Source organism: Podarcis erhardii, assembly GCF_964252035.2.
Source record: "Podarcis erhardii genome assembly, chromosome: 4".
Taxonomy (NCBI): Eukaryota; Metazoa; Chordata; class Lepidosauria; order Squamata; family Lacertidae; genus Podarcis; species Podarcis erhardii.
In genome coordinates, this window is record NC_138508.1 from 96,193,564 (window position 1) to 96,221,281 (window position 27,718).

Consider the following 27,718-nt stretch of genomic DNA (forward strand, 5'->3'; position numbering starts at 1 on the left):
CAGCGTCTTTAAAAGCTAATTCTAAATGCAAAATATGCAGTTGTACCTTCATTGAATGAATAATCCTAATCACACTGAAAAGCAAAAAGTGGCTATTTGGAAAACTCCTGTTGCCAAGTCTCTGAAGCCTAGTTGCCAATACCAATCTCTCCCCTCGAGTATCTCTGCATGCAAAAGACTGGCTTCTTGCACAAAAGACAACTTACTGATTCAGCCTCAGTAGAGCCCCCACTCCGCTTAAGGCATTCTTAGAAAAGAAGCCAAAAACTATCTGGTAATCTCTTGCAAATATCTGGGCCCTTCTCAGCAACCCTTCAGAATGATTCTTCCTAAGGCAAGCATGTCTAGAATATCACCAACAGACACACCGCAAAAGAAGATGTCAAAACCAGCTTTAAGACATTGACTAACAGCCAGAAACACTTCTTACAATAAAGGCAACTTCTCCTGTGGTTGTAATCTATTGGCAATTGTATCCAACGTCACTCTGTTTTAGGAAGCAAGACAAGCTGCAGACCGGATAAACATAAACAGACAGCATTTTGTTTATTTGCTTCCCAGTATGTAGATATTCCAATATGGTTAGCTTGCTTAGTTGCAAACCACGATTTATAGTTCTGTATGGCTAGTTTGCTTAGTTGCCAAACCAAGATTTATAGTTCTGTAGGGAAAGGAACAGACAACCATTCCTAACCGCTGCATCTGGAATTCATTCATTTTATTTGTATGTGGCTTTCCCCCCCCCACACACACAACCATATCCAAAGTAGCTTAAAACATAGTAACAGGATGCATTTCAAGCAAACACTACAAAACAATTTCATAACACAGCAAAAACAATAGCATAGTAACAAACTGTAATTTTGATTATATATTTTGTGGTTTTATATTTTGATTTTGTTCTGTGAACCACCCTGAGACCTCCAGGTATAGGGCGGTATATAAATTCAAACAACAACAACAACAACAACAACAACAACAACATAGCAAAACAAAAACATTCCAAACCCCCCCCCATTTCAATACTATAAATATAATAAGATTACAAAAACCATATGCAGCATCCAACAGCAAAAATAACAAAGGAGTTTTGCCTTAGGCATTGACTGTGTTCAGACATAATGCTAAACTGTTGCTTGGAACAAGGGTGGGAAACTTTCTTTTTCTGTTGAGGGTTGTGTTCTCAATGGGCTCATCTGCCAGCAGCAGTTCACTACTGGTAGGCAGGGCTAACACCAAAAGTGGGCAGTCTCACCTCCCCCTTTCCTCCCTGATCAGCAGGCTGCTGGGGGCCGGGGAACAAATTGCCCTTGTCACTTGCTGAGGGTTCCCACCCTCTCTTTCCAACTGCTCCGTCTGTTTGCTGTCCCCTACCATTTCCCCCACTTCTTTTTCTGGCTCCAGGATTTGCACAACCACAGGAAATTAGGCAGGGCGTCACAAGTTGTCCACCAAACATTTAGCGACAGCATGGAAGGAACAAGCTGCAGCAAACCACTGGGCTCACACACTCATTCAGTGCAGCTATGATGAAGAATTCATAACTATTCACTTGCCATTTTCATTAACCACATTTTAGTGTGTTCTCTGAACCCTGAACTATGGTCAGTGTTAACGGTTTGTAGTTGGCTTGTTTCACGCAAGACATAGTTAATCTTAACTACAATTTGCCCAGCTATACCCCTATCTGGACAGGGATGGCCAAACTACTGTTGTCTATGCTTTGGTAACCTCGAGGTTAGATTACTGCAATGCGTTATATGTAGGGCTGCCTCTGAAGACCGTTCAGAAACTTTAGCTGGTGCAGAATTCAGCGGCCAGGGTGCTCACCGGAGCAAAACACTCTGAGCATATTACACCGATCCTGGTCTGACTGCACTGGCTACCAATTAGTTTCCAGGGCCAATTCAAAGTGCTGGTTTTGACGTATAAAGCCTTAAATGACTCAGGATTGCAATACCTCAAGAACCCTCTCTTTCCATATTAATCTACCCGGACCCCGAGATCATCTTCTGAGGCCCTTCTTCATGTGCCTCCTCTTTGAGAGGTCTTTAGGGTGGCAACACGAGAACGGGGCCTTCTCTGCAGTGGCTCCCCACCTGTGGAATGCTCTCCCCAGGGAAGTTTGCCTGGCACCTTCATTATACATCTTTAGGCACCAGGCAAAATCATTCCTTTTAAACCAGGCCTTTGGTTGAGCTGATTGACATCCTATGCCCTTTTAGAACGTGGTCTTTTATTTCTTTGGGGTGTGTTATTGGGTTGTTTTTATTTTGATTATATATATTGTGGTTTTAAATTTTAACTTTATCCTGTGAACTGCCCTGAGACCTCCAGGTATAGGACGGTATATAAACTCAATCAATCAATAATATAATTTCTTTGTTGAGACAATGCAACAAGCTGTGGTTAAGTAAAAATGGAAAGTCCTCCTTGTGGCTATGACAAGGATAGGAGGGAATGCACAAGCCAAAGTTGTGGCTCTTTCTATTGTATCTGTTTCCTATATTCCTGTAATACATATTTGATGTAGTTCTTGGGTCTCTAATAGATGGAAGTCCCCACAACCTTTAGGCATAATGACTCCTTGCCTCACAGACAGCAATGGGAGAGAATAAAAAGGACTCAAATGTCCAAACGACCTAAGATCCTGGTGTTCCTTCAGTTTAAGCACCCATTTTTATTTTGTAGTCAAATGTCAGTGCAAAATGATCAGTTTGACAAACAGCACTGAAGGTAAACACCCATGTCATCAGCTGCAGCTGGGTCCCGGGTGTGGTGACAAAAGGAGACAAAAATAGCCCCCCACTCATGAATTTAATTCATGAATTCATATTATTTGTACAGCCTTCAATTTGAGAACAACAATATGGTATCTCCTTCTAAAATCTTACCACTTTTTAAACGTTCAATCATTTATAACACTGAGTTTAAGAGAGCTGCATTACTTTTGGGAAGGACCATTACTTGATTACAGAGCATCACTGTCAAAGGGTTCGCTTATTTTTAAACATCTTTTAAACAATGGCAGGTTCACTTATTTTAAAAATCCATTAAAGCTTGGGGCTGAAGTGAGAGATGAAACACAACACCACCCACGTCTCTTGATTAATGTAATATCAACACATATTTCAGGAAACCTACCCAGCTTTAAGATAAATTGCTCAGAATCTGGATTCCAGAAACCCCAGTTTATTGCTTTATTTTATTTTCTAAGCCAGCAATCCTTCATACAATTACCTGAAAGTAAGACCCATTGAACACAGTGGAACTTACCTCTGAGTAGACACATATTTACCGTCTTTCATTATTAGAGCATTTTTATCCTACTCTTCTAGTACAAATGTACAAAATAATAAAAAGCTATCAATAGACAGGATCAGATTTAAACAACAATAATAGGGTTGCCATATTTCACAAAGTATAAACCAGGAAACCCCAAAAGTTGTTGATTTTTATTTTTACAAAAGTGCCAATTGACTTGCCTAAGATCCAGGACAATAATAAGGAACAAATTTACATATGCAGGGATATCAATTTAAAGAATGAGCACTTTAATCTCTAAATTTTATTGCAATCCCCCCTCAAACACAGAAATCTTTGATAACCATCGACCCTCTCAGCTGAAGCCATTGTTTGAAAGAGTTCTGCTTCATTTGTCAAATATTCCCAGATCACCAGCATTTGTGGAGTTCAGCAGCCCAAATGGTGCAGGCAGTAGCAAACCTGTCTCTGACCTGCAGGGTTCCTGATCCAAGCCCTGCAGTGCCTGACAGCACTATAAATAGAGAAGCACTGGATTGAACTGCAAATGAATCATAATAATTAGACTGAAATCTTGTCACTTGAGAGATGCCAAATTTAGATCTGGCGTCATCCATAGCTACACTGCATAAGAAATTCTGGTTTACAGGTGCAGCTGCTTCAAAACGATGATCACCATCATGAATAGTGTCACCGTAAATGTCTAAATAGCAAAGGAGCTTTTTTTTTTTTTAAAGAATAATTTCAAGGAGGAGGTTAGTAACCTGAATACCAATGTATTTCTTTTCAAAATAATAGATCGTTTAGTGAATCCAGAAACCAGCCCACTGTTATGTTTGTTTCTTTTAATTTACCCCGTTTCTGAAATTATCTTTCCTTATTTTAAAAAGCAAGGATGCTAACTATGTTAAACTCCCTGTTTATACCCGTTGCAGAATTTTTATTCCTGTGATTTTAAACCTTTTTGCAGTAAGACACTGTAATCATGTAATATTCCTAAGTCTTGTAGCCTGGGACTGTACTGTTAAGTCTGCCAAATTCCCAATTCAGATGAAGTGAGAAGAATGTGAATTCTTCCAAAGGCTTCTATTTGAACCAGGACAGTTTGGTGAACATCATTCCTTCAGAAGATGCAAGGAGCAAAACACCTAGTCAGACTGTGCTGTTGCAAACAGTAGAATGAACAGAGTTGTGTTGATGCCTGAATTTTTCTCTGCAGCAATTCCAGCGACTGCCACACCATTAGCAAATTTCATGTTATGACTTACCTATATATTTGGTAGATTTCTTCAGATCTTCCTTCACGTAGTCTCAAAATCCAAGCACCTGGATTTGCTTTCAACTGAAAATAACCCTACAAAGGAAAAAAACCAAACAAAATGAAAATATTGCTTTGAAAGCAGGAGGGGAGAACACTTTCTTTGTAAACAGTGGCTGTGTTCTACAAAGCCTAGCCTGCCCCCAGATTTGCCTGTTCATCCTCCCCAAGTGTAGTCCAGGAAGCAGAGTTTGGAAGCTCACTTCTATTTTAGTTGCAGCCAGTCATATTGTCTAAATCTGACAAACAGTGGTTATAGTTTTTGAAACAAGCCAACTTCAAACTATGGTTGATCAAGCTGGCTTGTTTTAAATAAACCAGTGTTAACATTACTCATAGCCCCTTTATAGATGTGGCTATACAATAGAACTGTAAAGATCACTTAGAACAGGCATGGCCAAACTTGGCCCTCCAGATGTTTTTGGGACTACAACTCCCATCATCCCTAGCTAACAGGACCAGTGGTCAGGGATGATGGGAATTGTAGTCCCAAAACATCTGGAGGGCCAAGTTTGGCCATGCCTGACTTAGAACCCCTGGGAAAATTCTACTCATGGCACCACATCCTACATAATATCATGGGACAGTGAACTGAAAACAGCATTTTTCTACTATTGCCCCTGCATTTGCATGTAAAATGAGTCTGTAGGAACCTCAAGTTCATGAAATCCTTGACCCCTTAAAAAAAAAATCTGTTGGTGCAACCACAAATAGAAGATTAGAAGCTTCCATTCCATTTTTTATTAAACGGTTTGGTGTTGGGTCATAGGATCACAGAATTGTAGATTTTGAAGGGTCACCAAGGGCGACCCACTGCAATGCAGGATCTATATCCTAAACTGTGGTCACACTTAACTATAGCTCACAAAAACATGACATAACCATGTTAGGAAGTTGGCTTGTTTTAATAAACCATAGTTAAGATTAAGAGCAGTCTTTTCGTGTTCAGATGCAACACTAAGCTGTAGTAAGTCAAAAACCGAAGCAAAATCTTCAGCTTGTCTGAAACAGCCATATGTACCATTATAATTAACCATCATTTCTGGGCCCAAAAGAATAAAAGAATCAAATAATAATGGGCCAGTTGTGTTTAGGTAGGCAATAATAAGCATTTGGTCAAATAAAGTATTCCATCACCAGGCTTAGCCAGAACCTACCAGATTGGCCATCACAATGGTATCAACTTTAACAGGATTTTTCCTAGTTCCCAAAGTGAACTGCAGTCCGTGAGTTGGCTGTCTAGTGGCTACATCAAAACAATGTCCTTCAAGCAACAAATACTCCAGCTCATACTCTGCTGAAACAACACTCTCAACCTGTGAAAATGCACAATTTTGTTGGTTTAGAGTTCCAGAAATTAGAGAGTGGGAGGCATATACGGATAGTCAAACGTTTTGGCTATGGACCTGCGCAGAAGGCTCAGTCTTACTGAAGGGATTAGATCTGATTCAGCCTTGCTTCCACTGTATTTAAGCTCTGTCCTTTCTAATAAGGCAGAAGGAGGGGGAAAGGGTCCCTTCCCCCAGCTGTCCAAGAATTAATTAATTTTGCAGCAGCTACGATTTCAACTGACATTCAGTTTTTTACCCAGAATTCATCATGCTTCTTTTAGGAAGTTTGCTTCTCTTAAGAAGCTAGGAACATGGGGTGCTGCCGTATACAGTGGTGCCTTGGTTCTCAAATGCCTTGGTTCCCAAACGCTGAAAATCCCGAAGTGTTCTGGTTTTCAAACGTTTTTCAGAAGCTGAACATTTGATGCGGCTGTCAGCTATTGTTTCCGAGGTGCCTGCACCAATCAGAAGCTGCACCTTGATTTCTGAACATTTCAGAAGTCAAATGGACTTCAGGAACGGATTAAGTTTGGTGCATTTGTTTTTGCTATTTATTTTGTGTTTTTGTTTTTGAGGCTTTTTTGGTTAATTTGTTTTTGTGACTGTGCAACCTGGTTCAGCTACTGGTTGAATGATTATGTGACTGCGGAAATGGATAAAAGCCCCCCATCCAAACAATGACTATCATCAGTGCAAGTAAGAAAAAAGTGTAATTTTAATTTTTATCATATCCAATACTGCCTTATTTATTTTATACTACAGTACATTGATTATTGCTTTCATTTTATGGATCTTCTACTACTGAGCTAAGGGCCATTCCTCTACTGCTTTTTGGCACTGTATGCCAACACAGCAAATTTCAGTGGTAGCTTTCCTTATTTACTACTCTTCGTCCAAATATATTAAAAATGTATTGCACAACAGGGCTGACTCCAGGTTCTTCAGGGTTCCCAGATAGAAAACGTTAGCTTTATTGTTTTAGACCTAAATGGACCCTGCCTAAAAAGTGATTAATCCAAAATCCCCTGTCACGTTTTCATTTTGGGGCCCTAAGCTAGTCCAAGTATTTGCAAATACCTAAGCTTGTTAGCCATTAGTGGCTAGACAGTTAGGATCAGGAAGCTACAGTACTTCTCATCCTGAAGCAAAGTTCTTAACCCAAGATAATATTTATGGGTTAGCGGAGTCTGTAACCTGAAGCATATGTAACCTGAAGTGTATGTAACCCAAGGTACAACTGTACAGTGCAACTGCAAACCCTTAGGTATGCTGTAAAGAAGTTTGAAAATAGAACAATTCACTACTTAAAAACATCCACACATCAAGTTATGGCTTCCGCTCCTTCTTGGTTACATGTTTAGTACACATTCAAAAAACTTCTTTTGTCACTAAATCTACCTGATTTATCTATCTGATTGTAACTAAATGTATCTGAAACAGGGCAAACATTTATCATGTTATTTTTCTTGAGCAATTTTATTATTATTTTATTAATTTGTCAATTACGCATTTGTGCAATTCTTACATGTACGTTTAGAAAACCGTACTTACGTCTTTCAAATAAATGTTATCAAGGTCATAAGAACTGTTCACCGCTTCAACCAGCCAGCTTTCTGGAGTTATCATGTTGAGGGTCAGGAGAGGGGATTCTGGCATTTCAAAGAAGTTTGCTCCAGGTGCAAGAGGAAAGGAACCACTAGCCCCTGAAACAAGTTCGGGCTCCAGAACAAAACGATAAAAACTACGGCAAGGATACAAATGTCAGTATTAAAGGGAAAAGAGCAGGAAAGGAAGGGCAAGATGCAACTGAAAAGTTTGCATAACAACTTTTTAAAAACACCTTCGAATCCTCTGATCCTATTTTATACATTCATCACTGCCGAGCACGCAAATGCTGCTATTTTTGAAGCAGCTAATCCACACGCGACAAGACAGTGTAGGAGATCTTTGGCACCCTTTCTTTATTTTTAATTTCCACAGGCTTTATAGTTCTTCTAGCTCAGGTCGGATTCCTGTGCCACAATTACCAGCCGAGCCCTCAACAAACACATTCTCTTCACTGTCAACACGTGCCAAGAACGCGGCCGGTGTTACCAGCGCTTTGAAAAACAGAACACGCAACTCAGGACGCAAGCATTAGCCAGCTGAATGCGACAGCCCTATTATATAGGGCAAGTGAACAAGCCCTTCAAAAACATGAGGCACACAATGATTAATTTTCCTGCCCAGAACCCATTTTATGCCTGGGAGAAAGCAAATACAAGTCACAGAAAACTCATAATATTGTAACAAATGATCTAATTATTTTGGCAAAAGGAAAGGGCTTCCTGGCTGTTGGTTACATGGCAGAAAGCAAATACAGCAAAAATGATAAATAAATGGTAATATGATGAGCTCCGATAAGCGATTCCAATTATAAAGTGATTACAATTATAAGCGCTCTTTCTATGAGGATATACTTTGCTTAAAGGACCATTTTTCTGCATTAATACCCACTAATGTTTTATAAGCACCAGCACCAAGCGACGAGTTGCTGCATTTATGCTAAGCATGTTTCTAACAGAGTGCAGTCAACCAATGTGCACATTTATTTAAGAATTCAGAGAAGCAGGAAGTGGGTGTTAATGCCTGGGTACATGAAAGGACTGGAAGATCAAGTATTTGTGGCAATACTTGCAAAATTACTCACAGTAATTCCAAATAGAAAGAAAGGAAGATTTGGAGAGAAGGAAAGTTGCCATCGGGAGGCAGCAGAGTGGGAAAACGTAAATGAGACTAGCAGAAGATTGTGGAATACTCATCACCTAATGAGTAAAGTCATTAGGCAAGGCAACTACTTCTAAGTGGGAACCATATTATGGGGCACATTTCATTAATAAACTTTCACATGCTACTTACCTTTTCAAAGGCGCCTCTGACAGCTTAAATCTACAGTTCATAAACAGCCTCAGTTTCATGTTGACAACCTGACCAAGGAACTAACAGAAACAATTCTCGTTTTAACGAAATTGTTTTGTGTGGGATTTTGCTCTATGCAGAATTAAGCACAACAATTTGCATGGGGCAACAACGTAGTTCCCGACACTTTCATTGTACATATAAATTTATTTGTTTGCAAGTTCTTACACCATACCCAAGTGCAACAGAAGTTTCCCCAGCCACTCTGGGTGGATCTCAACAGAATATTTAAAACATGATAAAACATCAAACATTAAAAACTTCCCTAAACAGGGCTGCCTTCAGATGTCTTCTCAAAGTCAGATAGTTGTTTATTTCCTTGACATCTGATGGGAGGGCGTTCCACAGGGTGGGCACCACTGCCAAGAAGGCCCTCAGCCTGGTTCCCTGTAACCTCACTCCTCGCAGTGGGAGAACCACCAGAAGGCCCTTGGAGCTGGACCTCAGTGTCCGGGCAGAACGATGGGGGTGGAGACACGCCTTCAGGTATACAGGACCGAGGCCGTTTAGGGCTTTAAAGGTCAGCACTAACACTCTGAATTGTGCTCGGAAACGTACATATATACATAATCATCTTTTGAAGGAGGTTAGCTTAAAAGAGAGAAGTGGCCCAAAGTTACCCAGTAAATTTCATGGTCAAGCTGGTTTGTTCTCTCTCTCTCTCTCTCCCCAGCATTCTACACAGGTCTTAACTAAATCACAAAGCTGGAATTGCATACAAAAAATCAATATGATCTTACAATCAGTAAATGTGACAGCTTCTGTGCTTCTCTCGACAACGGGTCTACAATGCCAACAACGTCAAAGAAGGGTTCGCTTTTCTGCTCTGGATCTACCTTTAGTACACTGTGGGGAGTAAACACACCCAGTGTTGAGCAAGGTATATAAAAGGGCAAGTATGATTTGTAGGGAGGGCATACACTGGAATTTTATAATATAACCCTTTTGTATTTTTAGAAAGCATGCTCTGGTTCAACAGATATCCCATTGCTTCATAACACACAGCTGATGGCGTGAACTACCTCCAGAGAAAAATATTGTGTCAAGTGGAGGTTTACATCAAGCAATTACAAAGCACAGGAAAAAAGACTTTTAAAGTATTTCTTGAAGTGATAGAATATGACTTAAAAGCAGAACCACAATATAAACAGGTTTCCGAACTGAAGAATTTGGGACAAACTAAAGAAAGGGACTTAATCTCAGTTGCCACAGACATAATTAATAATTACAAAACAACAGAGAAAACCCCCAAACTCCAGTCATTAAGGCATGTCAGAATGTAGCAGTTTATCCATTTCTAAAAGCCCGGCTTCATAGGAGTTCTGACTGATGTGTTATCAGAACCTTTATTAAATACATCAAGTGCAACCCACAACAAAATGTTTCAGCTTGAAGTGTTCCTGTTTCAGTGTTTTACGTAGTCTGTGATCCTGTCCTTCATTCCCCCTCTCATCCAATTCCCCTGCCAATAGTCAGCATTTCATGGACTCTGATGATTATTTTTTTGCCGGGGGGGGGGGGGAGTTTTTATCTACTTCTGCAAACCTCAGGGCTCTGCTGATACCTCCCATTCCTGTACACTGTCTTTGTGATTTTGACCATGTGAGCCTATCCACACATGCCTGATCAGCAGAGATAAATGAATGCTAAAAGCAGCATCAAGAACATTTATTTTCAGCTCTGAACAATTAAATCAACTATGGTCTTAGATAGCAAGTTTTTAGATCAAGTTCTGTTCTTGGGTATATGTGTGGATTGTTCATTGCCTGTACACATAATAAATCAAGTGCTAGAAAACGTTTCATTAAGTATTGAAACATCTTACGTATCACACAGATTTCACAACAACGAATGCACTGTGGCAAAAACTAACACGCAACAATTTAGAGGCTTTTTACCTGTGCTTCTCTTTGAGAAAGTCAATATCTCGGCGGACATCACTTTTAGGCAAGGAAGAAAGAAGCGCACTCACTTTCATTGCTAAATTACTGCCGCTAAAGAAAAGAAGAAAATGTTTTTTTCTTCAAGGCAAACAATCATTTATATATACCCCCTAAAATATATACCAGGAAGTGTCACCATAACATTCTGAAGGCTTTCAAAAGACATTAAAACTCAAATGCAAACTGTCAAATTGATTTGGATCTAAAGGAGTGAACGTCCAAAGTCACATTGCCTTGGCTAGCGAGGAAAGCTCTAGCTACAATCCAAGAGAACCCCACAAAAATATTTTAATATAAAAAAAATTGAATGAAATATTACCGTTTACCGCCAACACCCATTTCCTTGACCAGGGCTTTGACCTTCGCTGTTGCCTTACTTAGCGTTACTTGCTCCAACAAGTCAAAGTCTTCTGCGGTCAGTTCATTTTCACGTAGAGGGCCTATTATCTGTTACAAACAAATTAAGACATTGGTTGGGATGGGGGAGGAATGCTACATTTTGCTTTTCAAGGCTTCAAACCAGCATCTGCACCTAGAATGAACCTAGCTGCCAGTGAAACTCGACGTACTTGCGTGTTATATTCTGTGCATTTTGCATGCACTCTTTCATATCGTGTTTGGATGACAAAACGAGAGTGATGCTGGCACTGGTGCTTCTCCCCCCTTGTCCCCTTGAAGGGCCTTTAGTGTAATGTGCTGTAGCATCATCAGCCATGGGGTAGGATCCCCTGATCCAGAGGCAAGAGCACACAGTGCTGCCTTGGCAGCTAGGTGGTTCACCAATACTCTGTGCAGGCCCACTCCACACTCAGGCATGGAAATATTTCCATTCTGGACAACGAAACTGGTTCAGAATCTCACTGTAGACGGTGGCTGCATTTATTACACGATTGCTGAAGGTCACCACCTTCTTAGACCTACTGAATCCTAGGTGAGTATACAATTGTATCACTTCCCTGCAAAGAGGCAAGGAAGTCAGAAGTAAATGGTGCTGTGCCAGCAGCTTCCCTTTTTTATACACCATTGGGTGCTGAGACCGGATAGACTCATTCAGATGAAGGGCTTAGCTGGAGTGGTGAAGACCCATTCAGGCCCTTCTTTGTGTGCCTCCTCCTCGAGAGGTCCAGAGGGTGGGAACACGAGAATGGGCCATCTCTGCAGTGGCTCCCTGTCTGTGCAGTGCTCTCCCCAGAGAAGTTCACCTGGCGCCTTCATTATACATCTTCAGGCACCAGGCAAAATTGTTCCTTTTTAACCAGGCCTTTGGTTGATCTGACTGACATCCTATGCCTTTTTAAAATGTGGCTCTTTTTGGTGGGGGGGGGTGTTATTGGGTTGTTGTTTTCATTTTGATTACATATATTGTGGTTTTTATGTTGACCTTGTTCTGTGAACTGCCCTGAGACCTCTGGGTATAGGGCGGTATAGAAATTCAATAAATAAATAAAAATAAATAGGACCCCAAGCCCAAGTATAATGTGTTTGGGTGGGGAAATGGATCCAGCCAGCAGCCTGAATCCTGACCTCACTCAACCCCTGCAGGACGTTTCAATAATGCAACTGGGACACAAGGAGAAATGCTGTCCTTTGGGTTATTTGAAATGAAACACTGTGAGTAAAGGCTCAGAGGTTTGCAGACACCAATCATCAGCCGTTCAGCAGTGTCTGCTTACAGAAAGGAGCCAGATCTATACCTTCCTGCAAACCCTTATACATGACATCAGGTGTAGGGCATATGGGCCTGGTTTGGGGAAGATTCGGACCTTGCAGGTAAAACTAGGACCCTTCTGTGCCAAATGAGGCCCACAACCAGAGGTTCCCTACTGCTGGTTTGGAATGGTGGATAAGAAGTTGCCAGTGAGATGAAAAAAGAGCAAGAGCTGGGCTTTCTCAATAAGCTAAGTGAAGTCAGTCTTACAAACGAGTTTACTTGTTTACTTACCCTGCCATTACTAACAACAGCCATTTGTCCAGGAAGCAGCTTAAGAACCTCCCGACAAAATATCTGGTGAGCCTGAATCACATCGACGCCTATCGTGTTGTACTTCTTCTCAAACGCATCGTTATTCATGCCCTAGAACAGAAAAGTAACAAGGTGTCTCCCAGGTCAGATAAGCTAAAACATCTCCCCCAAAGAGAGACTGGGTGTCAAATCCAGCCTGGCAATAGCACTTCCAAACACTTAAATCAGTTTCTCCTTGAATTCACAGTGCAACAGCACCAAATGAGGAGGGCCCTCCTTTAAAATTACTTCGCTGTCTTGTACGTTCAGCAAATGCAAAAAGAGTAAAGGGAGTATAAAACTACTAACCGGAACAAGAAGTGTCTTGATTTTAGTTCCCGTAGCGAGAGATCTTGCCGTGTCCTCTTTTAGAATCCGACCGAGAAAGTTTTTCAGACTAGCGTTTTTCTGCGTTAGAAAAGCTGCCAAGATTGCCCTTGCAATGACAGTGTTATCTTCAGTTATTTTCGATGCAGGATTATGCACAACCCCAAGCTGTACATGACTGCTAGTTTTCTGTAAGACACAGATAGAGGTTACATGTTTACTTATTATTACAGTTAATGCCTGCAAGTCCCTCCCAGACCACCAACTCTCTCTCTTCCTTCAAATCCCTTCTCATAACCCACTTTTCCTATGAAGCCTTTTGATAAGCCTGTCAGTCTGCATCTGCAACTGGAGTGAAGCCTAAACACATTCATCCTTCAGTACCCTTGCCTCTCCTTTCCTTGTTATCAACTCTCGTGTTTTCAAAGCAGGTAAGGCTGATGGGGAGATGCTTTGAAAAAATGAGAGCAATTGGCTGTGGCTCCCCATATATGCCGAATAAGCTCCCTTTTACACTTTGTTGTGTTTGTCACTGCAAACAATGGTGTACACGCAATAAACAGGCTTGCTGATGAAGTGTGAATTGGCTCTTCTTTTCTGAGAACGGCATTATAAGCCTATGGAATCAAACCAAGGCTCCATGTAGTCTAGCAATCTAATCTCAACCAACAACAAGTTTCTAGGAAGTTTACGAGCAGGGCATAAATGTTATAGTCCCGCCTCCCTCTCAGTTTGCATTTCTTGGTATAGAAAGTGTAGAGATCTTTCCTATTTTAATTAATTCAAGAGGGTTATGGAAGCTTCTGTGTGTGAGAGAAACTGGTGCAAGCTGGAAGTTTCTACCTGACACCTAAGTTTCTATTCTGCCTAGAAACAAGCAGAAGGTTCATGATGTTTGGGTTAATCCTTCAGAGAAGTTGAGTACAGCGGGCTTAAATTGGTTCCGTTTTCTCTTTCTGTCAAGGTCATACTGACTATATTAGGGCCAGAAGGAACCCGAGTTTCACTTTCTATCTCTCTTTCCTTCTGGTGTAGTGTTCTGTATATAGTATGCTTAGTGTTAAGGTTTTAGTCTTATTGTAAGTTATTGTAAGTTTAAGTTAAGTCTGATGCAACTGGATTTCTTAAGTACAGTGCGAATCCTGAATGTATTGGATTTGTGACCATTACGCTTATCTGCCTTAAGTAGCAGTAAAGTAGCAGTAAAGCTCTGCTGGGTGAAATATTAATTACTCCAGGTGAGGTCTGACCAGAGCAGAATACACTGACCTGAATTCTTATATAGCATATAAAAGGTGGTATACTTTGAACAATCAAGCCAACAAAGACAAATGTGACTAAAGCACACTTCCTTAGTTTGGATCCAACTCAAAAGATGCCAGCTTATCTTTTAGAGCAGGAGGCTGCAATGGCTGTTTTCCTGAACATTATGAAAGTCCAGGAAAATATCAGTTTGGCACAGTAAAACCAGATTTATATGACAGTTATTTACTCTGGAAGTGTCAGATACTTTAAAATTTATTTAGGCAACCATTCGGTTCATCCCAAATGCAGAAATGGGCATGCACTGCTCAGTATGGAGATTGGATCATTCCCATAATCATTTCCTTCCTTCCTTCCTTATTAGATACACTCTTGCTAAATGAAGGGTTTGGGTGCTGACATAGTAAACTGCATGTGTATAATGAGCTTCTACCATTACATATAATACAGAGATGTCAAAAGAAGTCAGCATCTTTCATCTGGCCTATTTCTTCCAACTCTCTTTGGCTTTTTCAGTCCAATTCCTTGCCAGCTTTGAGAATTGTTCAGTAGCTAAGCTTGCCTATTTCCTTAAAACTTTTTATTTTATTTTATGGAAAGGCGATAAGATATTAGGTTAGTGAGACCATTCCATAGTGATCAAATACTGTTGCCGTTATTTGTGTTTCCATCACTATCCTCCTTCAGAGCCTTACTGAGAGAGATTACCCGGCTGCACTCGTACTATGCGGAGACAGGAATTTTACGGCACTGACCAGGTATTTCAGGGCATTTGAAAGCAGTTGCCTCCCATCTGGGTTATCAAAATCAGCAACGATCCATATGGTGCCTGGGTATACTACATCTTCATCTAAAAAAAGAAAAGGGAGGGAAAGAACCCAGATCGAACATTTTCACTTTTCAACATTAAAAAAATAAATAAAAAGGGAAGTGCATGAAGAAGAGTGCACTGACAGAAGTATGGATTGCTGTATACAGTGGTACCTCGGGTTAAGAACTTAATTCGTTCCATAGGTCCGTTCTTAACCTGAAACTGTTCTTAACCTGAGGTACGACTTTAGCTAATGGGGCCTCCCACTGTCACCGTGCGATTTCTGTTCTCATCCTGAAGCAAAGTTCTTAACCTGAGGTACTATTTCTGGGTTAGCAGAGTCTGTAACCTGAAGTGTCCGTAACCTGAAGCGTCTGTAGCCCGAGGTACCACTGTACAGAGCTATTTTAAAATATGCTAGTAAGTGTTTGGGGCAGCACCACTCACCCCATGTTCTTACAATAATGTGACATATGACTGAAGCAGCAAGGAGAGGGCAGGACGCTGCCCCTACTGGACCCACCCCTTGCCTGAATGTCTGAATCAGATAGCCTAGTCTACAAGCGTAGACCCCTCGCATGATTCAACGATTCTAAATCATCTTTAGAGCTGGTGCACGCACCAAACGTCAGCCCCAAAGTGCAGTTGGCAGGAAGTAGGTCTGGCAGGGGATTCACCAGAACGGCCATTGAGCACGGCCCCACTCTCCCCATTGCACGACAGGAGGGAGAAACGACTGCAGAAGGCTTATGTACTTAAGTCTTATTCCTGGCACAAATATAATGCCGAACTACGATTAGCTCTACAAAGGGAGGAATGCCATGCAAGAGGAGGGGGAAGTATTGTGCAGCCGACATCTCCTTACTAAGTGCACAGCACGCCAACTGAAGTAGCCATTGTCACTGACTGGGAATGTTGTATTTCGACTAAGCCAATTTAAGAACCAGTTGTTGAATCCGTGTTCACAATCAATTGCACACATTGGAACAGAATGTGGCTGATATGACATTAACAGATGCCCCATGTGTGGGATAACCAGTCGCATATAACTAACATGCTTAAGTCTAATCAATGCATGAAGAGGTTAATACCATAGAGTAAGCAGTCCTGCCAGGCTTAGCTAGGTCCACTTCCCCTCACCTTTGTAGAAACTAGGTAATCAAGCCTTTGTTCTTCCCAGTCTACTTGAGAAGCTCAGCACTTGAAGAGGTTTGAGGTGGTTGCTCCAGCCCAAGCACATGGCTCTCACAAGCAACTCTTGAGTTTTTATACTAAGAATTTAGGAACTTTCACCATTTTGTAACTAAGCTAAGTTTTACTGCCTGTAAAACTTTTCTGAAGCATGTGAATCTTTTCTTTTTTAATGAAATTTTCTGTTTTACAATTTCAGATAAACACTTTACATACTTAAGATATCAATGACTCCCTTCTTCTCTTTTCATGGTTCATTTTACACATCTTATATCCCTGCATATTTCACAAAAACTATACCAATTGGCTTTCCATTATTACATCCAACAAAACTTATTTACACTGTTGAATTTATCTTAATGCTGCCAGCGTTTTCAGCTGTACACAATTATTTTCCATTTATTCAATAAATGTGAAGCACATGAATCTGACCTTTGGAGAGTTGTAAGTAAACCATTTTTTAAACTTACCAAACATGTGGCCTTTTCTTATGCTAGGGGAAAGAGGAAAACTTTGGAAAGAAAATTTTAAGGGAACATTTTGGAACTCACTTGGAGGGGCATATTTTAAAGGTCTAACAGGCTATATTTCCACGCTTTACTTTGCTGCGTATTTTGTGGTTTTAAATCTCTGCTGGGGTTCTTTTACCTAAGAGTACTTGTCCCAAATTTGGATCTTGTTATATTTAAGTTACATTTAAGGATCTTCTTATATTTGAATTATATTGAATCAAATTACCATATTTTTTACTCTATAAGATGCACCAGACCATAAGACGCACCTAGTTTTTGGAGGAGGAAAGCAAGAAAAAAAAACTTTCTGAATTTCTGAAGCCAGAACAACAAGAGGGATCGCTGCACAGTGAAAGCAGCGATCCCTCTTGCTGTTCTGGCTTCTGGGATAGCTGCGCAGCCTGCATTCGCTCCATAAGACGCACACACATTTCCCCTTACTTTTTAGGAAGGAAAAAGTGAGTCTTATAGAGCAAAAAATACGGTATATTGAATGTATATTTGAGGGTTTTTTATGTAGCTTAAAGCAACAATACAATGTTATAACTAATCTTGGTAAACCATTCAGCTTGCATCAGACATTGCTCTATGAATGTTTCATAACAACAGTTAAACAAAAACAAAATGTACCTTTCCTTGTAACATACTTCATGTTTTCTGAAATAACAAAAGTCTTATCTTGAGAGTCCAAGAAGGAAAAAGTTGAGAAATCGTTTGTATCTATAGGCACTGCAAAAATTAAAACATGGCTTGTTAATATCAAATATGAAATCAAACTTAGGGCTGACAGAAAGAAAAGAAGCAGTACTTGGGTTTACCTGATGGGGATGCAAAGTTCAAATATCTTCTTTGAGGATCAAGAATCTTGTCATGTATATGTGAAACTACATTCTGTTGCTCCATGATGAAGTCTACTGCATTTGTATGGTCATTCAGCACGCCCTGAAAGGAAAACAACAGCAGTTCAGTTTCCGCACCACTCAATAACTTTAGATCGTTCTATTGGTACCTATTTGAAAAGTACCAGTGCCTGTAAAAGGTCATTGGGGCGGGTAACAGCTCAAACTTGTGGTCAAAGGCAGGAAGAGAACTTGCCAGAAGTAGGCAGCTCCCATAATCCAGTTTGCATATTCACCAATTTTACTGGAATTTTATACCAACACTAAAAAGGAGAGGGGAAATGCATACTATCTTGATAAAAAAAATGAGCTAAATAAAAGAGCTACCAGTGCATGAAAAATGTAGGACACCTAGCCAGCATGGTGTAGTGGTTAAGAACGGTAGACTCGTAATCTGGTGAACCGGGTTTGCTTCCCCGCTCCTCCACATGCAGCTGCTGGGTGACCTTGGGCTAGTCACACTTCTCTGAAGTCTCTCAGCCTCACTCACCTCACAGAGTGTTTGTTGTGGGGGAGAAAGGGCAAGGAGATTTGTTTGCCGCTTTGAGACTCCTTAAGGGGAGTGAAAGGCGGGATATCAAGTCCAAAGCCACCTTCTTCTTCCTAAGGGGGCAGGGAGTGAATTTCAAAACTGAGAAGTCCTGATGACCTTCTACAGGATGCTGTGTAAGGTGAAATCCTCCCCTCAGTGGCGTTTTTCAGTTGAGCATCCCCATCTTTGTGGGGGAGAAATTTGGAGACTAGAGCCTGGAGTGTCAGCTGCTGGAAGCTTCCAAGAGTCCATAAATTCAGGCTCTAGACTATAATACTCGTTAGCCCAAGATATCTTTTTTTATAATGAAGGTGAATCCTGTTATTTTTAAAAAATGGAACAGAGGCTAGAATGGCTTTGGGTTCAATCAGCACTCCTTCTCCCTTAAGTGGCATTGGGTTGGCTCTGCAGAAGGGCTATTGAGGAAGAGCTGCCAGAGTTGTGAATAGCAGTGGCATATAGAGGGAGTTATAAAAGAGGTGATGTGAAACTTGAGACCCCTCAATCTTTAACTTGAGACCCGTCAACCCAGTCTCCATCATCATATTCTGGACTAACAATTGAGTCAAGTGGGTCAACCCCTGGTGTTGGTAATAAGGTTGTCTGAAATCAGTACAAAATGATCAGAAGATGGTGGAGCAATTTCTTCTCTCTTCAGGGAAGAATGCCATCTACGAAGAAGAGTGTTAGAACACACCTGCTTATATACCGTATTTTTTCGCTCTATAACACGCACCAGACCATAACACGCACGTAGTTTTTAGAGGAGGAAAACAAAAAAATATATATTCTAAACGAAATAGTGGATATATGATTTTTGTGGTTCATGCTGTGGCCACAGACATGTGATCTGACAGTAAGTTTGGAGTAGCCCAATGCAAAAATCCTGAGGATCCATGTGGATCCATGCTTTGTAACCACGAAGGAGGGAAGGAAGGGGAACCATGGATCCTCTGCTCACGACTGCAGCAGATCCCCCCTGCCACCCGCAGGCATTCACTCCATAACACACACAGACATTTCCCCTTACTTTCTAGGAGGAAAAAAGTGAGTGTTATGGTGCAAAAAATACAGTAATTTTGTGAAGGGCTTTATGTTTGGAAGTTAATAGCAAAACAGCCTTAGGTTGACCATTACGTTCAGAAGGAGACGGAGGGTGGGAGGGAGTCAAAGTTTGTCCCCATGTTCAGAGGAAACTTCTCCCAGAAATGCCTCTTTGGTTAAATTGTCTCCGAACATCAGCATTAAGCTTAAAAGCATGTGGGATGGGTTGGCCGCTGGGCTGCAAAGAGTTAGGGCAAGGGAGAGTTAAAAATAATAATTTTTTGACCAGGGGGAATTGGTGACTCCTTAAAAACTCCTCATTGTCTGGAGGCTGAGGCCGAATAAAGCATTTCTAAGAGCTCACACTGTTCTGTGTAGCCTCTCCAGGAATCTTCTCTGCCTCTCAGATGAAGCAGGAAACAAGCAGTTAAACAAACTTCAAGCAGATGCTCCTAAGAAAGCATGGATCCTAATGATTCATTCCCCCATATATTGGGATCACCTGGCTTCCTGCTCTGAAGGTTTAATGGCTTGCACAGGAATGCTAATGGCCTGCTCCGCTGGCTCCAGGTGCTTGCCCTTTTTCAAGTGCCTTGCAAGCTACAATGCAGCTGTCAGAGGCAGAAATTGTGGGCTCATTTGCTATCATTCTCCCTTTCCAGAGATGCAACAAGCAGGTGTTGGGGTGCCAGTATAACACACACCTCCAGCCATGCGCCGTGGATCCAGAGCGGGTTGTGAGGAGCTTTGCAAAGGGCAAAAAAATACATTGTACTCCACTTCCACCTTCCGCTAAAACAACCACAGGGAGAAGAGGAATGAAGGGAAGGCAAGAAAAAGCCAAGCAGATAAGCCAAATGGGGCTTTTACTGTTGTTGTTATTATTATGATTAGAATGGGCAAAAGACAGAGGTTACCGTGAAGAAAAAGGCGAGGAAGGAAAAAGTGAAGTCAGGAAGGTGGTTAGAACATCACACTCACACAAATTATTCAATCATTTGAAGAAAAGGATAGTGGGGGTGAAATGTCTTCTTATCCAGTCCACATTTTTGTAGCAACATTTGTCTTCATACTGTGGTTCCAAGCATCTCAAGGATTAACAAGGGCTTAGTTAAATTCTAAAGCATGGATAATAATTATATATTAGCTTTCAAAATCATGACTGCAAATTAAAATAATGATGCCATTTAAGTTTTCACAAGATTAATTCCAAACCGCCTCGTTATAAAAAATGTAGAACATAAGCACAACTTAAGCAATCGACTAGCCATTATTTCACTGAGCATTTGCTTAAAAATAAAATAAAATGTGAAACATACCAAGAACACTGCCCGCTGGAAGGATTCTGTGGCATCCATGATCTTCACCAGAGAGGTTTGTAGCTCTGCAAGATTCATCTCTTTTCTGTTAAAGGGCACGCCATTAAAGAGAGCTTGAGGCAATGGACCCAGGCCAGTCTTCTTATAAAACATCGCTCCTGCCTAGATGGAGCAAAGATGTCCCAATTATATAGAGCTGACTGTGGAAAAGTAGTGATTAGATATCAAGAGAAAATGAACACAAAGATCTATGCATCGCTTGCTGGGACAGGTGAGGAGCAAAGTGATTTATTATTCCTTTACAACTTTTCAAACAGTTATTTTAAAGGCAATCACCGGCTGGCAATCACCGGCTGAGAACATGATTTCCTGAAACAATGCATTAACAGTATTTGGGTTGAATTCAGGTTAAGTTAGTCGAACACAGCACCCACTGGAATCAATGGGACAAGTCAAAACTAACACGAACACAAATTTCAATGAGAACTAGGTTTAACTAACTTCTTCGCTATCCAACCCTCCGCATTTCATTTAGACCTGCAGATCAGTTGACAACATTAAAATACTTCATTTATTTATTCTTTCAAATCAATGCATTGATGAAAATATGGAAAGCTGGTTGAACATGCACTGTCATAGGTGAAAAAAGATCTCATGACAGGCAAGTCAAACAAGGTAACGCCACCATTTTGAATGATAGCTGCCTATCTGCCTTTCCTGCTTACTTACAAAGCCAAGCATCAAGTTGTATTAGGATAGTGTTGTTTTCTGTTTCCCTGTTGACCCTCAAACAACAGAGCCTATAAGACTAATTTTAGAAGATACACCCACACCTCTGATCCTGGCCATTTCCTGCATTACAGCATCAATGTCGCTTTGCCGATATTCCAGACTCTGTGGCATAGGTATTGTGGGAAGTGAAATATTGTACCTTCTCAAACATCTGATATTCCAAAACCTCAGTATTCAATGCCCGTGAATTTGTGCCATCCACCCAATACTTTAAAAAATGGGTGTTTTCGTACATCCTCTTGCAACTCTGTACTGTTCCTACCTGTCTGTTCTCATCATAATCAGAATCGACACCCAAGATATCTTGCAAGTCAGCATGAGGAAACCCTGTGACAAGAAAACGCTTCACATGCCCCACAGAAAGTACACCTCCCTCTTCTACTTCATGGTACATCTAATTAAAAGAGAGAGAGGAACAGATAAAGAAATGTGATCACCCATTCTACTGATGTATTCATATTATATTAAATTTTTATTGCCAAGCTGCAAGTGGATTTTAAAGGCTCCTGCCGCCCAATCACAGGCCCATCTAGCTCATTTTATTACTGGGTTTTTCAGCAGTAACCAAGAGACGGCACACTTTAATGCCTCCGCCAATTAAACTTCAATGAACTTTCACTCTTAAACTCATCCATCATATGCATTCCTGGGCACTTAGGGGAAAAGGAGAAATTCAGGAGAGAGAATAAAACCACCCTTTATTTTCTGCACAATTACATGCATCCATCTTACATCCTTCCAGTACCCAGCCATGAAATGCGTCAAGCAAGCAAAGCAAATATTTACATAATAAAGCTGTCTTGTTGCCTACTCTCTTCCAGAAGCCCAGAAATATGAGTAAACTGCTAAATATGCAGTCATGTTAGAAATATCACAGCTTAGCCGTCAGAGCTATTTAAGGGAAGACAAGTAGGGAGGCATAAAACCTCACAGCTATAAATTAGCCACTAATAAAGTTAGGTTAGAAATGGGGAGATTTCTATTACTGGCACATAATTCTAGGACAGCCTCCCTAGAACAGCTTTGGGAGCAAGGAATCCTGACGGCTTCATGAGAGTGTTATATAAAATTAAAGAGCTACATTTTCATGATTTTATTCTGCAAGCTTCAGCTTTAACCCGCGCTTAAGCACCTGGAATTTACCTTCCTCCTCCAGGGTTCCTGTTAAGCAGGAGTGCACCAACTCTCTCAAATCCATTTGTTTAGTGTTTCTGTCCTTAACAATCCCAAACTGCTGGGAAGAAGCCATTTACACCAGGGGGTCAGGAAGTCTTTCAGCCCGACAACCAGATTACTAGTGTGGAAAGCTGTGTGTGGGTGTGTTGCATTTCAGCAGCGGGTGGTACCACACCCCAAAAGTGGGCAGGGCCAGACAAGGACACAAAAATAAACACAGCCCCTTACTGGCCTGGCAAAAGCACTCAAGGATGGATGCTAAATATGTTTCATAATAATGCCTAACACTGAATTCACTGTCTCCCCCCTTTTTTTTTACTATCATCTACCTGAATTCAGTTCCATGTTTTCCAGTTTAACCACAGTTGGGTTAAGAGTAAGGAAATTCTAATCTGCCTCCACACACACACACACACCCACACACACCCACACACACACACACACACCCACACCCTGGGCTTGCCTAGCGATTCTTTAGGTTTCCTTTGCTTTCACCTATGCCGCATTTCTCCGTTTGCATGAGTCATCTGAAGCTAGCTGAGACTTCCTGCTTATATGTCTCAATTGCATGCACTGAGTTGGGGGCGTGCGTCTCTATTCCGAGGCAGGGAGCTGAATTTTATGTTTATGGCCCATTCAGGCTAAGATCTGTGCCAAAAGGCACATCGATCTGCACCCACCCCCACCCCACCAGGAAAGCTTGGCAACTTCTTACGGAAAAGTATTTTTTAAAAAATAAATGCATTTAAATAGTATGCCCCATGGCTACTTTGTACGTGTAGAAAAATACAGGTAACCTTGAAAAAAAAAGGATTGTTTTAAAAATATTTTACAAGCACTAACTCTCGTCATGGCAGTAAAAGCCGCAGGGATATCCATTTCATCTGCAACGAAGTTAAAAGCTCTCCATAAAGCTACACCTGCATCCTTGTTTCCGTCAACGACTTCATCGGTATTTAGGACGAAAACAAACCCAATTCTGTTCAGAAAAGAAATGAAAATTCTGTAAGAGTTGCAGCATTTTATAAAACCACATTAAAAGCAGATTATAGACACGTTGAATGTGAATCCAAACAGCAAGAATAAACTGGCAACATTCAAAATATTAAAGTGAGTGGCAGTGGCCTACAGCAAATAAAAGCAATTTAATTGTTATGAAACCATCTACCATTAGTGACGTTGACTGTGCAGGCAGTGAAAGAGATAAACTGGAGGACTAGATAGCCTAAACCTGCTTAGAGAAAGGTTTTAATTTAGGGTTACCTCTCTGAAAGTGTGAGCTCAATCCAATTATGACATCTGACTGCAGACAGCTCTCATATAGCCATAGGTTCATGGAGGGTTTTGCCTGCTAGTTAGACTGCTGACCAGAAGATACCAAAATTCAAAAGGATCTTTTGGGTAAGAAACATAGTTCCCCACTACAGAAAATATTCTAAGCGATAGAGATAAATAGATATTCATACAGGCTAAAGAGAATTTTCCAGATTAATGGGACTTCACTCTAGAACAAGATTGTTCTGAAGCAGAGAAAAATTGTCCCAACAAATTGCCTTCACCACGTTATTTGTGAAGTAAACTTCCTAGCTTTCCTATTCATCAAACACAGATACCAGAAGAACCGGACCCTCCTCCGAGGTCATCCTTTATCCCTGATTTTGCTGATGGTTCAGGTCCTAAAGTGATCTTTACTTCTGCTGAAAAACCTTATCTCCTACCTTGACCTCTCAAAACAGATGTCCATGTCCTATTCAAAACCACACCATCAAAATCATGTCTGCACATTTTCTTTTTTAATATGATTTTTATTATATTTTCTGTTTTACAAATTCAGATAAACATTTTACATACTTAAGATATCAATGACTTCCCTTCTTCTCTTTCCATTGTTCATTTTGCATACCTTATATCCCTGCATATTTTACAGAAACTATACCAATCACTTTTCCATTATTACATCCATCAAAACTTATTTACACTGTTGAATTTATTTTAATGCTGCCAGTGTTTTCAGCTGTACACAATTATTTTCCATATATTCAATAAATGTTTTCCAATCGTCTTTAAATGTATGTTCTTCTTGTTCTCTTATTCTATACTTTAAGTCTGCAAGTTGTGCATATTCTGTCAACTTAAGTTGCCAATCTTCTTTGGTTGGGACCGCCCTCCTTTTCCATTTTGCAGCTAACAAAACATGGGCTGCAGTTGTTGCATACATAAATAACCTTTTCTGAGGTTTTTAAAAAAATGTCTCCACACTTTCAGTCTTTAACTGACTTGGCACTTGTGTTCCTTATTCCCCCTGAACATCTATGATTTATCTCACTTGATGCCAACAGTTTTATATCAGCACAGTAATTCTCCAGTAGCCAAAATTCCTGCCCTTTTACCTAGACTCTCCAGTTCCTGGTATCCCTTCCCTCCTAACTTTAGCTAAGTCTTCTCTGCAAGTCTGTACTTGGTAGTTCCTAAGCATCTTTACTGTGAAATTCTGCTTGTCCCATCCGCCAGCAGCAATAAGCATTTTAAATCAGTATATCAAGCACAGCTTTCCAGTCCTAGGACCCTAAACTAGTTTTCTATGGTGATTCTATTGAGAACAAATCCAAGGTAATATCAACAATTCTCCACTGATAAAACAAAGTACTGTCAGAGGAGATCAAGGTTCATCTAATCTAGCTTTCTGGTCACATGTGCTTCTGGAAGCTTCTGTCAAATCTATGGAATTACAGGACATGCACTGATTGGAAGCAAAGTAGTATATCCGTCCTGAAACTCTTGCAGTTGCAAACAGTATTTCTTTATTTACCTAATACAGTTTATGCACTGGTTGATATGGAAAACCTCAAAGGTGGAAGGCCCAGTGGGGGTCTAGCTTGCTTCATCTCTACAGTGTTAAACGTAACTACAACACCTATAACCCCATGTAATCCATTTGCAACTGCTGTCCTGGTTAAAGTATGGAAAGCTTTAATGCTGTTTAATGCAGATTAAGGTTTCCATAACACCTTGCCAAAAAAAATCTACTACAAATGCTATCTGGACAGAATTAGAGAATTATATAGAATCCCTGGAACCCATCAAAGCTGTTTACATTCTTTTAAACTGCTTTTTAATTGTTTATTTCTTTAAAAAAACAATGTTTAAAATTGTTTTTAACTGGTTTGCATAACCAATGCCCTTTTAAAATGTGCTGGGGTGGGTGGGGATTAATTTGGTAGTTTCTGTTTTTATTTTGATTATATATTCTGTGTTTTTATATTGTTATTGTATCCTGTGCATTGCCCTGAGACCTGCAGGTATAGGATGGTATATAAATTAAAATGAATGAATGAATAAATGATAAAACAAGTAAGATAAATCCACAACCCCTCTTTAAAACATACAAAGTTAAAATACTAAAATTGATTAAAATTATCTTAACTTTTAAAGCAACTGCTTAGGTTTGTCCAAACCAGAGCTTTCCAAACTTTTCATGTTGGTGACATACTTTTCAGACATGCATCATTTATAGACACAGTAATTCAGCTTTACTGGCAAACCGGAGGTTAAACTAACCCCTTATAAGAGACACATATATAAATTGTAATAACAAAATGTATGGGGACACACCTACACACTGCAGCCGACACACTAACATGTCGCGACACAGTTTGGAAATAATGTTTTTAACAGGTGCCAAAAAGAGTTCAGTGAAGGCCTGATCTCAATAGGCAGGGAACTCCCAAGTGCAGGTGCTGCCATACTAAGCAAAGGATTGAAAAGATTTTAACTGCCCTTACCCTATAATGAGCACAAATAATCATTAACACACAATTAAGAGAATGGCTGGAAGGGCCCCATGGGTCACCACACATGACATTTACACAGACTGTACGCCAGTGTACACCATCACGTATAAGAAACATATCTGCCCATATTTCAACTTACCTAAGAGGCACCTTTTGAAAGTAGAATACTTCTACAAGTTTCATGAAGTGAGCTGCTTCTTCTTGCATAGGATCAATAAAGATGACCTGACGGGAGAAGAGAATCCTTAGGCCCAATATAATTCCCTGTACTTTCTCTGCTCTTTTCCTTTGCAGACTTAAGAGGCCCAAAGGAACACACTGAGGTAGCATATCTGTTCTAGACTGTATGATTCCAGACCACAGGTTTGGGCTCACACAACTGAATTAACTCCCGCAAAAAATATTGATGTCCAACAGACGACATTTAGCCCAGCAAAATCACCTGACGTACTTGTAGGCTATGTGGAGAATTTTCTTGTATAAGGGACATTCCCAAAATGTGTACAGTGGTACCTCCGGTTATGAACTTAATTTGTTCCGGAGGCCCGTACTTAACTCTAAACCATTCTTATCCTGAGGCGCACTTTCGCCAATGGGGCCTCCTGCTGCACATGCGCCGCTGACATGACACTTCCGCTCGCATCCCGGGGAAAGTTCGCTACCAGGAGCAACTACTTCTGGGTTAGTGGAGCATGTTACCGGAAGCGTGCCTAAGGAGGACAGTATGTAACCAAAGGTTCCACTGTACTGTCATCCACACCGTGAAATTGTGCAGCCCATACTCAGATTTATCACTTCAGTGAGAGCTACTAGTTCAAAGATATCAGGAAAAAGTAAGCACATCCCTAGTAATAGCTAGGGGAAATGGAAAGATAAAAGTCCATTTATATACTTGAATGCAACTTTAGAATTTATGCATTTGTAGCAAAAGTCTGGGTGATAAACAGTAGCAGATTTGTCATTTTGAATTTTGTTCACAACCTCCCAAAATGTATATGCTTACCGCTTCCTGCGGCAAACCTTTGATGAATGCCACTTTTGCAGGGGGTGGTGAGAATACTTAAAATATGTATATCTACATTTTGTCTACAAATATTTTACACCCTGGAAAAGTTATTACTCTAGGTTGCTGTATTTTTTATTTTCATTTTGTTGTTGTTACTGAATATCTTAGATGGCAACTTTTCATCTTACGCATTACAAAGTCAAGAAGCTGAACCTAAATAAAGGAGCCAAGATTTTCAA

The 27,718-nt window shown here is 40.5% G+C and overlaps 1 protein-coding gene across 4 annotated transcripts in view; it reads right to left on the reverse strand.

Moving 5' to 3' along the window:
- Positions 1-27,718, reverse strand: part of UGGT2 (UDP-glucose glycoprotein glucosyltransferase 2) — a 79,176-nt gene that overhangs the window by 10,351 nt on the left and 41,107 nt on the right. For all 4 annotated transcript variants that reach the window (XR_014155544.1, XM_081857978.1, XM_081857979.1 and 1 more), the window contains 16 exons: positions 26,613-26,698; positions 23,526-23,661; positions 21,769-21,900; positions 20,715-20,876; positions 17,739-17,862; positions 17,551-17,649; positions 15,162-15,256; positions 13,126-13,332; positions 12,757-12,888; positions 11,134-11,261; positions 10,770-10,865; positions 9,612-9,717; positions 8,812-8,891; positions 7,465-7,654; positions 5,740-5,898; positions 4,533-4,618 (listed from right to left, as the gene is read on the reverse strand). Coding sequence is in view for 3 of the 4 variants with exons in the window: in XM_081857978.1 (XP_081714104.1) it covers positions 4,533-4,618; positions 5,740-5,898; positions 7,465-7,654; positions 8,812-8,891; positions 9,612-9,717; positions 10,770-10,865; positions 11,134-11,261; positions 12,757-12,888; positions 13,126-13,332; positions 15,162-15,256; positions 17,551-17,649; positions 17,739-17,862; positions 20,715-20,876; positions 21,769-21,900; positions 23,526-23,661; positions 26,613-26,698 (2,018 nt within the window). In the remaining variant the exon portion in view is untranslated. The remainder of the gene's footprint in view (positions 1-4,532; positions 4,619-5,739; positions 5,899-7,464; positions 7,655-8,811; positions 8,892-9,611; positions 9,718-10,769; positions 10,866-11,133; positions 11,262-12,756; positions 12,889-13,125; positions 13,333-15,161; positions 15,257-17,550; positions 17,650-17,738; positions 17,863-20,714; positions 20,877-21,768; positions 21,901-23,525; positions 23,662-26,612; positions 26,699-27,718) is intronic.